This window comes from Cricetulus griseus, chromosome 7 (assembly GCF_003668045.3).
Source record: "Cricetulus griseus strain 17A/GY chromosome 7, alternate assembly CriGri-PICRH-1.0, whole genome shotgun sequence".
In the NCBI taxonomy this organism is placed as follows: Eukaryota; Metazoa; Chordata; class Mammalia; order Rodentia; family Cricetidae; genus Cricetulus; species Cricetulus griseus.
Window position 1 is genome coordinate 50,892,165 of NC_048600.1, and position 12,287 is coordinate 50,904,451.

At 46.5% G+C, this 12,287-nt stretch overlaps 1 protein-coding gene across 2 annotated transcripts in view; it reads right to left on the reverse strand.

Annotated features, from left to right (window-relative positions):
- Wwc1 (WW and C2 domain containing 1) overlaps nucleotides 1-12,287 on the reverse strand; it is a 147,005-nt gene that overhangs the window by 15,242 nt on the left and 119,476 nt on the right. For both annotated transcript variants that reach the window (XM_035448195.1, XM_027425225.2), the window contains exons 14-17: nucleotides 11,115-11,201; nucleotides 9,810-10,002; nucleotides 4,755-4,895; nucleotides 3,034-3,125 (exon numbers count right to left, since the gene is read on the reverse strand). In XM_035448195.1, coding sequence (XP_035304086.1) covers nucleotides 3,034-3,125; nucleotides 4,755-4,895; nucleotides 9,810-10,002; nucleotides 11,115-11,201 — 513 coding nt within the window. The remainder of the gene's footprint in view (nucleotides 1-3,033; nucleotides 3,126-4,754; nucleotides 4,896-9,809; nucleotides 10,003-11,114; nucleotides 11,202-12,287) is intronic.

Below are 12,287 nucleotides of genomic sequence, written 5' to 3' on the forward strand. Positions count from 1 at the left end.
ATTTGGTTCCCCTGCCTCCACCTCCAGAGTACAATTACTGGAACTATAGGTAATGTAGCATTACCTATATGGAGTTTATGGAGTGCTGGGGCATCGAACCCAGGGCTTTGTGCATGCTAGGTAAGTATGTACCAACTGAACTACATTCCCCAGCCCATGTTTTAAATGGCTGAAAACAAACAAACAAACAAACAAACAAACAAACAAACAAACGGGGCAGTGATCATTATGGCAGGTACAAATGTTAAGAAACATCAATTCCAGTGTTCATACATGGAGTATCAATGGAACACAGACGTGGCCACTGGTTACTCAGGCCCATGCTGCTTTCACGCTGTAGAGGCAACTTGAGGAGACATAGTGGAAGCAGTGTGGCCATAGCAGATGGTATCTGCCATCTGGTCCTGTCCAGGAACCATATGGTAACCCCTGGAGTCAAAGACTGTAAGGGAAGGCTCCCTCCAAGACCAATTACAGAATCTGGGACTATAACAAAGATAACACAAAAAGAGTTATTGGCCATGTCCTCTAGGTTGGTGACTACAATGGAAGTCTGATCACCCCCTGTTCATTGCAGTGCTGTTCCCAGCAGCCAACATATGGGATAAGCCAAGTGTCCACCAGTAACTCTGGTCTGTGTATATGGAATGCTAGTCAGCCATAGCAGTTGTCACCTGTGACAGCATGGAAGGACCTGAAGGACATTAAGCCAAAGGAAAGAAGGTAGGCACAGAAAGACAGATAATGCCCATTCTTCCTTAGGTATGGAATCAAAAAGTTGACCTCACAGAGATAAGGGGAGAGTGGTAGTTCCAAGGGGCTGGAGAAGGGAGGGTAAGAGAGGTCACAGGGTGAGTACCACGTGGCTCAGAGAGCAGAATAAGCTCTGGCATGCTACTGCAGTTTGGCTACAGTTAACAGTGGGTTGTGTGTAAAAATAACTAAAAGAAACTGCCCATAGTGCAGGCAGGGGCTAGAGGATTATCCATGGATTTGAGGCTAGCCTAGTCTGCATAGTGTCTGTCAGGCTAGCCAGGGCTCCATTGTCAGACTCCATCTCAAGCAAAACTAGCCAACAAAATGGCTGGAAGAGCAGAATTGCGCCATGACAGTGGTTCTCAACCTTCCTAACACTGTGACCCTTTAGGACAGTCCCTTATGTTGTGATAACCCCCAACCATACACTTGCTTTCATCGCTACTCCATAAATATAATTTTGCGAGTGTTATGAATTGCGATATCTGTAGTTTCTGATGGTCTTAGGTGACCCCTGTGAAAAGGGTCATTTGATTCCCCAAAGGAGTCAATTTTTTCACAAGTTGAAAAAATGCTGGTCTATGAAGTAGATATATCAGCCATTAGCCCCTGTGACCATGACACACTGCATAGTTACATAAATATGATACTGCCACCTGTATGTATACAATTAATTATGTGTCAACTGTTTTTTTAGAAGTGTAAAAGTGCAGTTGGGCATAGTGGCATGCCTTTAATCCCAGTGCTTTGAAGGCAGAAGCAGGTGGATCTCTGGGACTTCAAGGTGAACTTGGTCTACATAGTAAGATCCAGGACAGCAAGGGTCTCTACATAGCGAGACCCTGTCTCAAACAACCACAAACAAACCAAAAGGCAAAACTGCTTTGCTGAGGGATATATGAAGACAGGATTGAAACCCTAGCAGATGTCATGGCTGCTGCAGTGTGTAGTGTCATATTGCTATCCACATGAAAGAATCCAACTACATCGAACCGCACAGTATGAAACAGTGTCTGGTGCTCTTGTCTAGACATTCTGATTGGCTCAGGAAGAAAGCCTCCCTGTCCAGAGTAGGTCTTCAGCATTGCTGTGCCACTCCGGCTTTCCCATTGAACACAGGGAGATGGCAGGCTGAGTGAGCAGTTTTGGTGCTGTTGACTTTTACACAGCTACCCTCTTAGGCTGTGTGAGCTCACCTGCCTCAGATCCATTCTTGCCTCTTTGTTCCTGAGGCAGAAACTTGGTTTTCACATCTAAGCAACAGTGCTCATTTCTCAGTCTCCCTCACAGTGAAGGGGGCCGCACTGCAAAGGCTAGCCAATGAGAAGCAAGCGGAAGATGCCGCATGTGACTTGCAGAAGAACTTCTTGACTATGAGAGACACAGCATGTTCATCTTTAATCCTTCCTGATGGGTGATTGCCTCAATGATGAGGTCTCAGTAAAGACAGCAAACCAGAGAAAGAGAAGGAGCCTGAGTTTCCAGTGACACCACTGAGCTAGGAGATTGGATTCTTCCCTCCTATTCTTTTTTTTTTTTTTTTTCAAAACAGGGTTTCTCTGTGTAACAGTACTAGCTGTCTTGGAACTCGATTTGTAGACCAGGCTGGCCTCGGAATCACAGAGATCCACCTGCCTCTGCCTCCTGATTGTAGGCATTAAAGGTGTGTGTCATCACCGACCAGTTTATTCCTATTCTTAAGTAGCAAAGGAACAACTCGACAATTTCCTCCTCTTCCTCCTTGCCTTATGCCAGGAATTGAACTTAGAACTTTATGTGTGCTTGGCAAACATTTTACATATTCCCAGACCAGAACTTTCTCATTTCTATTATTTCTTCTGTCTCTTCCTAGCCACCAGTTACAATTCTTACTGTACAATACCCAATTTATAGCAAATAATTCAAATTTAAAATCTATAGTAGGGTTAAAAATTTTTTTTTTTGTAACGTAGACTGCCCTCACAGCAATCATTCTACTTTAGCATCCCATGTCCTGGGATCACAGATGTGAGTCACCATGCCTGGTTTTAATTTTCTTTTAAAGCCCAAATAAATGTCAGCACACCAAAACCAAACAATAACATCAGGCAGGAACAATGCATGGGAGATTTATGAAATACAAACTGGGAAAGGGTATTAGGTAGCACTGTGCCACACTAGCCTTGTTGCCTGCAGTGATTATAAGCACAGGTCCTTGATGCTCCCAGGGGAACCTTCCCTTAGCTGCCCTGTGGTCAGGGATCTCCAAGTCCAGCCCCAGAGGGTATACTCACTTACCAGCTGCCCTCCAGTATCTGGGAGCTGCTTCTCCCCTCCTGCCTCTTCTCTAGCTCCACGGCTGTCTGTTCCAGCAAGGCAGATACAGCATCCTGCAGAGACAGAGGCCACCAGGTCATTGGGGGCTCTGGGTACCACCTTATCTACCAGACATCCCAGACTTGTAACTCTCCTAGAGAGCACAGGGTAAAGCCCAAAGGCTGGAGCAGCCAAGCATCTGGCCCATGATCACCTATACATGGGAACTATTGTTTTGGTTTCACTCGCCAAGTCTGCAGAGCATCTCTCTATGTGTGTATCTACTTAGCAGAATTAGTTTAGCAGTGAAGGGCAAGCTTTATAGTTCTGATCAAGGAGATCAGAGAGCTGTCTATTAGAGTCTTCATGTCACATGAACCATCAATGACAAAGCAATGTGATAAGGATCAAGAGGGAGGTGAGCTCTGTGTGTCTGGGAACAGAGACACAGTAGCAAGTGGGGGATTGCATGTGGGGAGGGCTTCTAGGAGAAGGAACTGAGTGATGCCATCACTGAGGAAGAAGGTGTGGCCTGAGAGAATTATTGAATCTCTCTGGCCCTCACTTTCTCCCAACAAGCGCTAGGAAAGGTCATTATGAAGATTAATTGCGATGATCTGCACACAGAAGAGTAGCCTAGCAGACAGTATTCGGCAGACAGTGGCTGATATCTGAGCAAAGACAAGCTTCGGCTTTCTGATCACATTCTGATCAATTCACCACCAGCCTCAACTGGGGGTCGGGGTGGAGGTCACAAGGCTAGGAAACTCCTGACAAGTTCTTTGGGGAAGGAAAGAAATATCTAAAATTAAGCAAGGACCGTGACAGGTGGTTTGCTCAAATACAGCAGCAGCTCACTGAACCACACAGCCATCATGTTTGGCTTATTGGATGCATGTCTTTGTTGGTTTTGGTTTAGAGATAGGGTCTTTTTGCATAGCCCTGGTTGGTCTAGAACTTGCTTTGTAGAGCAGGCTGGCCTCAAACTTTTGGTGATCCTCCTGCTTCTGCCTCCCCACGCTGAATTACAGGCATGCACGTTTTCAACGACTAGCACTAAAATGCATTTTCAAACCAAAGCATGGGAAACATTTTCAAGCAACTCAAACCTGGCCAGCTGCCATTTACCCAGCCCTTGCAAGAAGCACTTGTTATACCCATTTCCTCAAAGCTTCCCAACAACCTCATCTCAAACTCCTTACTAGATATGAAAAAACAACAACCAACCAAACATAATTGGAGGCCCAGAGAGATGATGTGCTTGACCTATCACCCAGCCTGAAAGAGCCAGGTTCTGAACAGCCTTCCTTAAACTTCCCCCGGTCTCAGGTTCTCAGGAAAGAACTGTGTTTTCCATCTCCCAGCTTTCTCCTTCTGGGATCTCACTTTGTGGCAGGCTGGCCCATCACTGAACCACTTATACAGCCCTTTATATCACCATGTAAAAACTTCAGGTTTTGTTTTTTATTTTTTATTTAATTAGAGAAAAGATATAAGGTACAGCAGAATATAGAAGAAGAAGTGAAAACCCTCAAGGAGCTGGGCCGTGACCACTCAGGGAAGACCATTCCTATATGGCTCTCTCTTCCCACCTGTTTCTGTTTCCTCCTGCCCCAGGCTCCTCCTCTCCTCCACTGCAAGCTGGACTCTGGTTCATCTGGTGCTGTAGTGTGGGGATGGGAGTGCCCACTTAGCCTACTCACCATGTGGTCAGGTCCTGTAGCTCCCGTTGGCTGGGGCTCTCCACACTGTTTCTTCAAGTATTTGTAGCTCAGGAGGTTATACCAGCGTGTTGACCTCTCCCCAGACCGGCAGACCTCAGCCAGGCTGATCTGGGCGCCTCCCTGTTAGGGACAAACAAAAAGAAGAGTATACATATGTCAGCTAATGGAGACAATATGGAAAGCAGCAGTCCCCATGAGATAGGAGTGGAGCGTTGTAATAGCATTTCGCTATGTTGCCCCAGTTGGTCCCAAGTGAACTTAAGCATGTAGTTGGGGACTAGGTGCATTTTACCACACTTATTTATATACTCCACTCCCTTCCCGTTTTCAGATAATTTTGTAGGTTGGCCTCTAATTCACTTCGTCACCCACCCTAGTCCTGGACTCAGTCTCTTGAGTGCTAATTTTACAGCCGTCATGCCACCATGTCCAGTTTCTATGAATGTACATATCTATTGTCTTCAGACACAGGTCTTCATGTGACCGAGGCTGGCCTCCAACTTGCTGCACAGCTGAAGATGACTTTGAACGTTTGATACTTTTGTCTCCATCTCCCGAGTGTTGGGATGTGTGTTACCAGGTTCACACGTGGCCCATTTTTAAAAACTGGTTATTTGAATTTTGATTGCTGATACATGTCCTGGACTAATCTGGGTTAGGCTCTGGGTTGAGTACTAAGGACCTAACCTTGCACAGTCCCTTAGTTACTAGCAGCTAAGAATGCCAAGGAGCACAACACTGAACAAGCAATGATAAGAGATGTTGCTTCTACATTCCTTATGGGAGCAATCTGCCAACATCTGACAAACTATGGATGCATTTTACCCCGTGGTTTGGGAATCACAGGTCTAGGCATCTATCCCACAGACACAAGTACAAAATGACCCATGAGCAGTAGCCTTCACTTTGGCTGTCTATGTAATAGTACAAGAAGTAACTATGTAGTCGAGACTAGCCTTGAATACTAATCCTTCTGACCCAACTTTCTGGGATTATAGGTGAAATATAGATGCAAAAACAACTACACACACACACACACACACACACACACACACACACACACACACACACTTCCTGTTTAGACTCAAATTCCAGTTCCGGCATATCTCATTATATATGCAAATATTCTAAACCAGTAAAACAAAACCCTCAAACAAACAACCCCCCCATTTAGAACATTTCTGGTGGAGTATATTTATTTTTCCTTTTTTTTTGGGTTTTCGAGACAGGGTTTCTCTGTGTAGCTTTGAAGCCTATTCTGGCACTCGCTCTGGAGACCAGGCTGGCCTCGAACTCACAGAGATCCTCCTGTCTCTGTCTTGTGAGTGCTGGAATTAAAGGCGTGCACCACCAACGCCCGGCCCTCTGGTGGAGTATTTCTGACAGGGATATTCAACCTAAAACAGGAGGTACCAAATCATGGCACAGACTGCTAAGTCTGGGTGACTACCAGCAATTTCTAGGAGAATAGTGTTGAGTAGGGAGAGGATTTCAGCGCATACTGACACTTTACTATTTTGACACCAGCTTCCTCACCAGGGGCATGAGAAGAATAGATGCTCTATGCAGGACTGGGGGGTAGGTTATTGTCAATTCAGGAATTAAGTGGTTGGCACGCTCCAGGCACCAGAATAAATGTAAGAATATACAAGAATATGTATATTACTCCTTTATTCATTCAACAAGTATTCCCTGCAGCCAGAGAAACATCTAGAATATGATTCCTCCCCAAGGGGATGACAGTTTCCTGGGGAGACATATAAACATACTGGATATTACAGTTCAGAATATGACAGGCTATGTTTGAGGTACAAGCTGGGGAAGGATCATGAGAACAGTTTGGAAGCATGACACCTTCATCAGGTTATTATTAATGACAACAAGATGCACTGCCTGCTGGCACAGGCTCACAGGTATGAATATCATTCACCTTCACAAACTGGAAGCATTTGGAGGGCATTGACTCATTCAAGGATTCAATAAACATATTTACTGAATAGCTTGTAAGTGTTGGAGTGTGCAAGTGGGAGAGAAAACTGTCCAAGGAGCCAGCGTGTGAGTGTGTGTGAGCATGTGTGTGTGGGGGTGGTGGTGGTGAGGTGTGAGTGTGTGTGAGCATGTGTGTGTGTGTGGGGGGGTGGTGAGGTGTGAGTGTGTGTGAGCATGTGTGTGTGTGTGTGTGTGTGTGTGTGTGGTAAGGGGCACTAAGGGTTTGTGGAAAAACAGTGATAAATGGTAACTTTCAAAGGATGCCACACAGCACTGCTAAGGTGTATTTTCTGTCAAGCTGCACAGGTCGGGGGTGGTGTTCACATTGGCTGGGTTAGGGATTTGCCAAGTTAGTGACACCAAGTGAAAATGGAACAAGGGAGGTATTGTAATGGTCAATGCTGGGGTGTGCCCTGGCAGGACCCGAGATGAGTGACACTGGCCTTAGTGGCTGGGTGGGGGTAGTGTAATGCCACACTAACACAGGTGGTAGCATAGCTGCTGTTTAGGCAAGGCAGGCCATGTGTTCCCCTAAACCCTGCCTGGGGTCTGGGGAAGTGAGAAAGAGCCTTTGGTCACCCTGAATTGTAACACAGTATAACAGGAACATATAAAGAAGGTGAAAGTGATCGCCGGGTGGTGGTGCTCACCTTTAATCCCAGCACTTGGGAGGCAGAGCCAGGTGGATCTCTGTGAGTTTGAGGCCAGCATGGTCTACAAAGTTACACAGACAAACCCTGTCTCAAAAAAAAAAAGTGAAAGTGTTCAAATCCATGTGGTCCTTGTTCATTTCACTGGATGAACTGGGCAGGTAACTAGGCTGGGGATTCCATGGCACCCGCAAGACAGGGACACTCTGAGTGGAAGTAGAGAAGCCCTTTCCCCCTCCTGTCTCACAGCCTGTCCTCCTCCAGCCACCCAGAGTAGCCAGGCAAGGAGGTTTTCCCATTGGTCATGGGCAGCAACAAGCCACTGTAAAATGAGCGGTTTTTGGCTGTTGCCATGGCAACCAGCAATGGCCAGACTTCAATTAGGAAGGTAGAATAAAAGGCACCCTCTTAGGAGAAGAAAACGGGATTTAGTCTCTTCCCAGGGCCGAGGAAAAGCGTCACCAGAGGAGCCTGGGTCTGGAAATACTTTACTTCAGTGTTCACCATGTTCCCTAAACCTTTTTTGTCACCAATTGTGACCTCCAGGGAGCTCTGAGCTAGCACAGAAAGGGCACTGAGGGGCTTGAATGTATGCCCTGCAGACAAGGGTTCCAAATACAGCTCTCCCACTGTGTAACTGTGTGACCCAAAGCAAGATCTTTGTCTCCGTGACTCAGTTTCCCACTGGTACAAAGTACATATTTTATAAGATGAGTGAAATCAATGGGCAGAATGCTTGTCAGGACCTAATTTAGTGTCTGCCAGAAAATGTCATCCAACTGATATTCACTTTTGCATTTGTGTCCATGGTAACAAAGGTGGAGTTTCTGTCATGGGCTGAGCCAGAAAGTGGCTGACGCTCATGTCCATTGAGGACTTAAACTGTGTAGATATTCCGTCATTCTGTGTCAGTGTTACACAAAGGGCGACCTGGTACTGTAGCATCCCCAAGCCCTAGGAACTTGTTAGAAATGTAGGTTCACAAATTTCCATCCCCATTTTGACCAGAGCGGCAGGTGACTCACAACACCTGCCATTTGCACTGAATCTGGGCAGCACTGCAGTAGTGCTTCATCGGACACGAGTTCAAATGGCACGGTTGGCAATAAGAGCTGCATTACAGATTTGGGAATGCAGCCTGGGCATTGGAGACTCTCAGGTGGCAGGGCTGGCAAAGGCTATTCTGGTGACTTGTCCTTATATCCTTAAAATGCAGTCCCCAAATTTCCCAGCAGAAAGGATTCTCCATCACAAGCAGACCCAAGTGAAGAAGGACAGCTAAGAGTCTCCCACTCAGGGTAAAGACCCATCCATGGCTGTCACTAGGAGAAAAGCTAGCTTGCAAGGGAGGCAGCAACTGCCATCATTACTTTCTCAGCTTCAAGACATGGATGCAGGGAGAAGGCTCAGTGTCATGGACAAATGTCTGGCCTATCCTCTACATGAGCTCTACATTTTCTTCTGTCATTTGAACCTACCCACTTTCAGCACAGCCCACACCACAGTTTGCCTGTGTGTTAGCCGCCAGTGTTTGCTCCGTGTGTGTGTGTGTGTGTGTGTGTGTGTGTGTGTGTGTGTGTGTGTGTGTGTGTGTAGGGGGGGCTCTCTCACCAGATCTCCCGTGCCCAACATAGACACAGGCACCTAATAGGCTCCCAGCAGAGACCAGGGAGAGCAGAGCTCTCTTTTAACTCTAAAGCCCACATTGCTTTAAAGACACTGGGGCTGTCATTTAAACACTTGGAAATGGCATCAGAGTTAAGACAGCCTTTCATTTTGTTCAGTTCATTTATATCCCAGAAGCCCCTGGGGAGGGGTTACTCAAGGTTGAACAACCTTGTATTTAAGTGTATGGCTTTCATAGGGCCATTGTATCTCCAATCCTGGCTCCTGTCAGTGCAGAGAGGAGGAGGGAGCCGGAGGAGCAGGAGGTGTCCTGTTAACTGAGAACCTGTGTCAGACACATTGTTACGTGCTTTGTATACACATTTAGAAGCCTCACAGCAGTGACCAGTGGGCAATCAGGAGGCACTGTAGACAAAGAAAGTCAAAAGCAGAGGTGTTAAGGAACTTGCCCATAGCCACTCAGCTAGACCTCAAGTGGTAAAGGGGGGGTTTGAACATCAGGCTGTTTTTACTACTCTGCTCTTCTTGTGTGATCTCTAATGCTGCAAGGTGAAGCTGAGGCAGATGGCATGTACTTCCAGGTCCTTCAAGCCTGCTACTCCTCTCACACTAGGGGCTCTCACACACAAGTCTGAGACCACTCCTCTCTATGGAGGCATCTCTCCCTGACACCCAGAATGACATGACACATACCCAACCTGTATCACCTTTATGCCCTAAGGACTAAAGGCCAGCTGGACAGACAGACAGAGACAGATTGAGCCCTCACCAGGCACTCCTCTGCATGGCTCCTGTCAGTGGTACAGACATCTACTCGTAAGGTCTTCTGGTGAAGGGCTGGGTAGGACATGGACACCCAGAATGCCTCATTGAACACGAGGGTATCTGCAGAGTCCAGAGGCCGGGTTCTGAACAGGCAGGTGCTGCTTTCAGAGCAAGGCAGGATGGCTACACGGATGTTCCTGGGGGAGACAGAACCATCAGAGATCTGGGTCAGCTGTCTGGGGCTGACATATTGCAGAAATCCCCAGGGAGCCAGCTGTGAAGGAGAGCATGCAGAATGTCTTATGTGAGGGATTCAGGGAGGGCTCTGGGGTACCAACTGCTCTTCCTGCCATGGGTCTCCAAATTCTCAGAATCTCAAAGGTTGTGGAGGCCAAGGCACACTGTGTGCAAACATCGATAGGCAGCAGTTCACTAGCACTGAGCAATGGTGAGAAGAGGGGCACTCACACACTCATCTCTGCAAGCAGGAATTTGACAATTCTGTTTTGTGTGTACATGTAAGTGGAGGCCAGAGGTCAACCTTGTGTGTCAGTCCTCACATGCCATCTAGCTTTTTTTTTTTTTTTAAAGATATTCTCTCATTGGCTTGGAGCTTGCCAAATAGGCTAGGCTGGCTGGCTACTAAGCCCCAGGGATTTGCCTATCTATACCTCCCCATTTCTGGTCCTGGCATTGTTTGAGGGGCAGAAATGAGACAATCTAGAGCTCTAGTCTGGCCTTCCTTGGGTTTTGTTGGCTTTCTCTTTTCTCTTTACATCCTATCCCAGGACACTGAATAAACCAACTGCTGTGTCCAGGCCTTATGGTCTAGTTATGGGAGGAAATGCAGAGGTAGATGAATACAATATAACATAAGCCCAGTCTACAGCAAGGACGCATGCAGACGGTGCAGGTGTTTGCTGTCCTAGCAGCCTCCAGGTAACACAGCAGTCACATCCTTCCTAGAGAACCAGAGAGTCGCTTCTGCATAGAGAAGGTAACAGGGACTTGACTGTTCTCATGAGATCACAGTCCCTTTCCATGAAGGACCAGCTTGCCCAGCATCCCTGGAGCAGTGGGTGGTAGGCTTCCAGGCTGTATCAGGAAGCAGGAAGCTGTCTACAGTGCCATTCTACAAAGCTGGTAAGTGTGCCATTGTGCATGTGTCTGTATTGGCAGCTCCAGCATGCTCACTTGCATTAAATACCTGCATCGGTATTTGGAGTTAGAATAGGACACAACCAAAGAGCTTTCCCAGGGAGAAGCACATTGGGTGAGAGGGATGTACAAATGCAGGCTCCATACTCACACTTTCTGGTCTTGTTGCAATAACAGAGCAGAGAGGTTACTCAGTTGGATTACTAATATTGCAAATTGTCTATTCTTCTCATCATACCTGAAATGAAGGGGCGGGTAGAACACCAATCAGCAAATCATTTATTTCCTTCCTTTCTGTCCCTTCCCCATCTTTCTTCCTCTCAAACAGCGTCTCACTGTGTAGCTCTGGCTAGCCTATGAAGACCATGCTAGCCTTGAACGCACAGAGATCCTTCTGCCTCTGCTTCCCCAGTGCTAGGATTAAGGGTGTGTGTTGCCATACCCAATATTTTCTTTCTTAACAGTCATATGTCACTGGGTGTTGGTGGTGCACGCCTTTAGTCCTCGGGAGGCAAAGGCAGGTGGATCTCTGTGAGTTTGAGGCCAGCCTGGTCCACAGAGCGAGTTCCAGGACAACCTCCAAAGTTACAGAGAAACCCTGTCTCGAAAAACCAAACCAAACAAACAAACAAACAAAAAAACCCAAAAAAACCGAGTCATATGTCAGGGCCGCTGGCTGCTCTGTTGAGTGTCATAAGCTAAACAGCACTCACCCTTGTTTTGTTGCCATGACCAGATACAGGTCCAAAACTGCCAGTCATCTGGATTTTTATTTGTTTGTTTGTTCATAATTGAGACAAAGTCTTGGCTGGCCTGGAACTTGCTATGTAGACAAGACTGGCTTCAAACTCATAGACATCCGCCTGCCCCTGCTTCCAAAGTGCTGGGATTAGAGGTATGCACCACCATTCTTGGCTTATTTTTATTTTAAAGATTTATATATTTTAATTATGTGTACTTATGTGTGTCTGTATGGAGGTAAATGCAGTACCTGCAGACCAGGAACATTATTCCCCTAGAGCTAGAGTTACGTGCTGCTGTGACCCTCCTGTATATGCTGGGAACCAAACTTGTGTCCAATACAAGAGCAACTTAACTCTTAACCACTGAGTCATCTCTCCAGCCTCTTTTTATTTTATTTTTCTAAGTTTTAAATGTTATGTGACTTATTATTACGATTGAAAGATAGAGTGAGTATGAGTACAGGTGTGCACATGGCATAGAGCATATATAGAGGTCAGAGGACAGCTTTTGGAAGGTCGTTGTCTGTCCCCATTGTGGTTCTGGGGACTGAAGTCAGGCGTTGGTGTTTTGTGTTTTTACT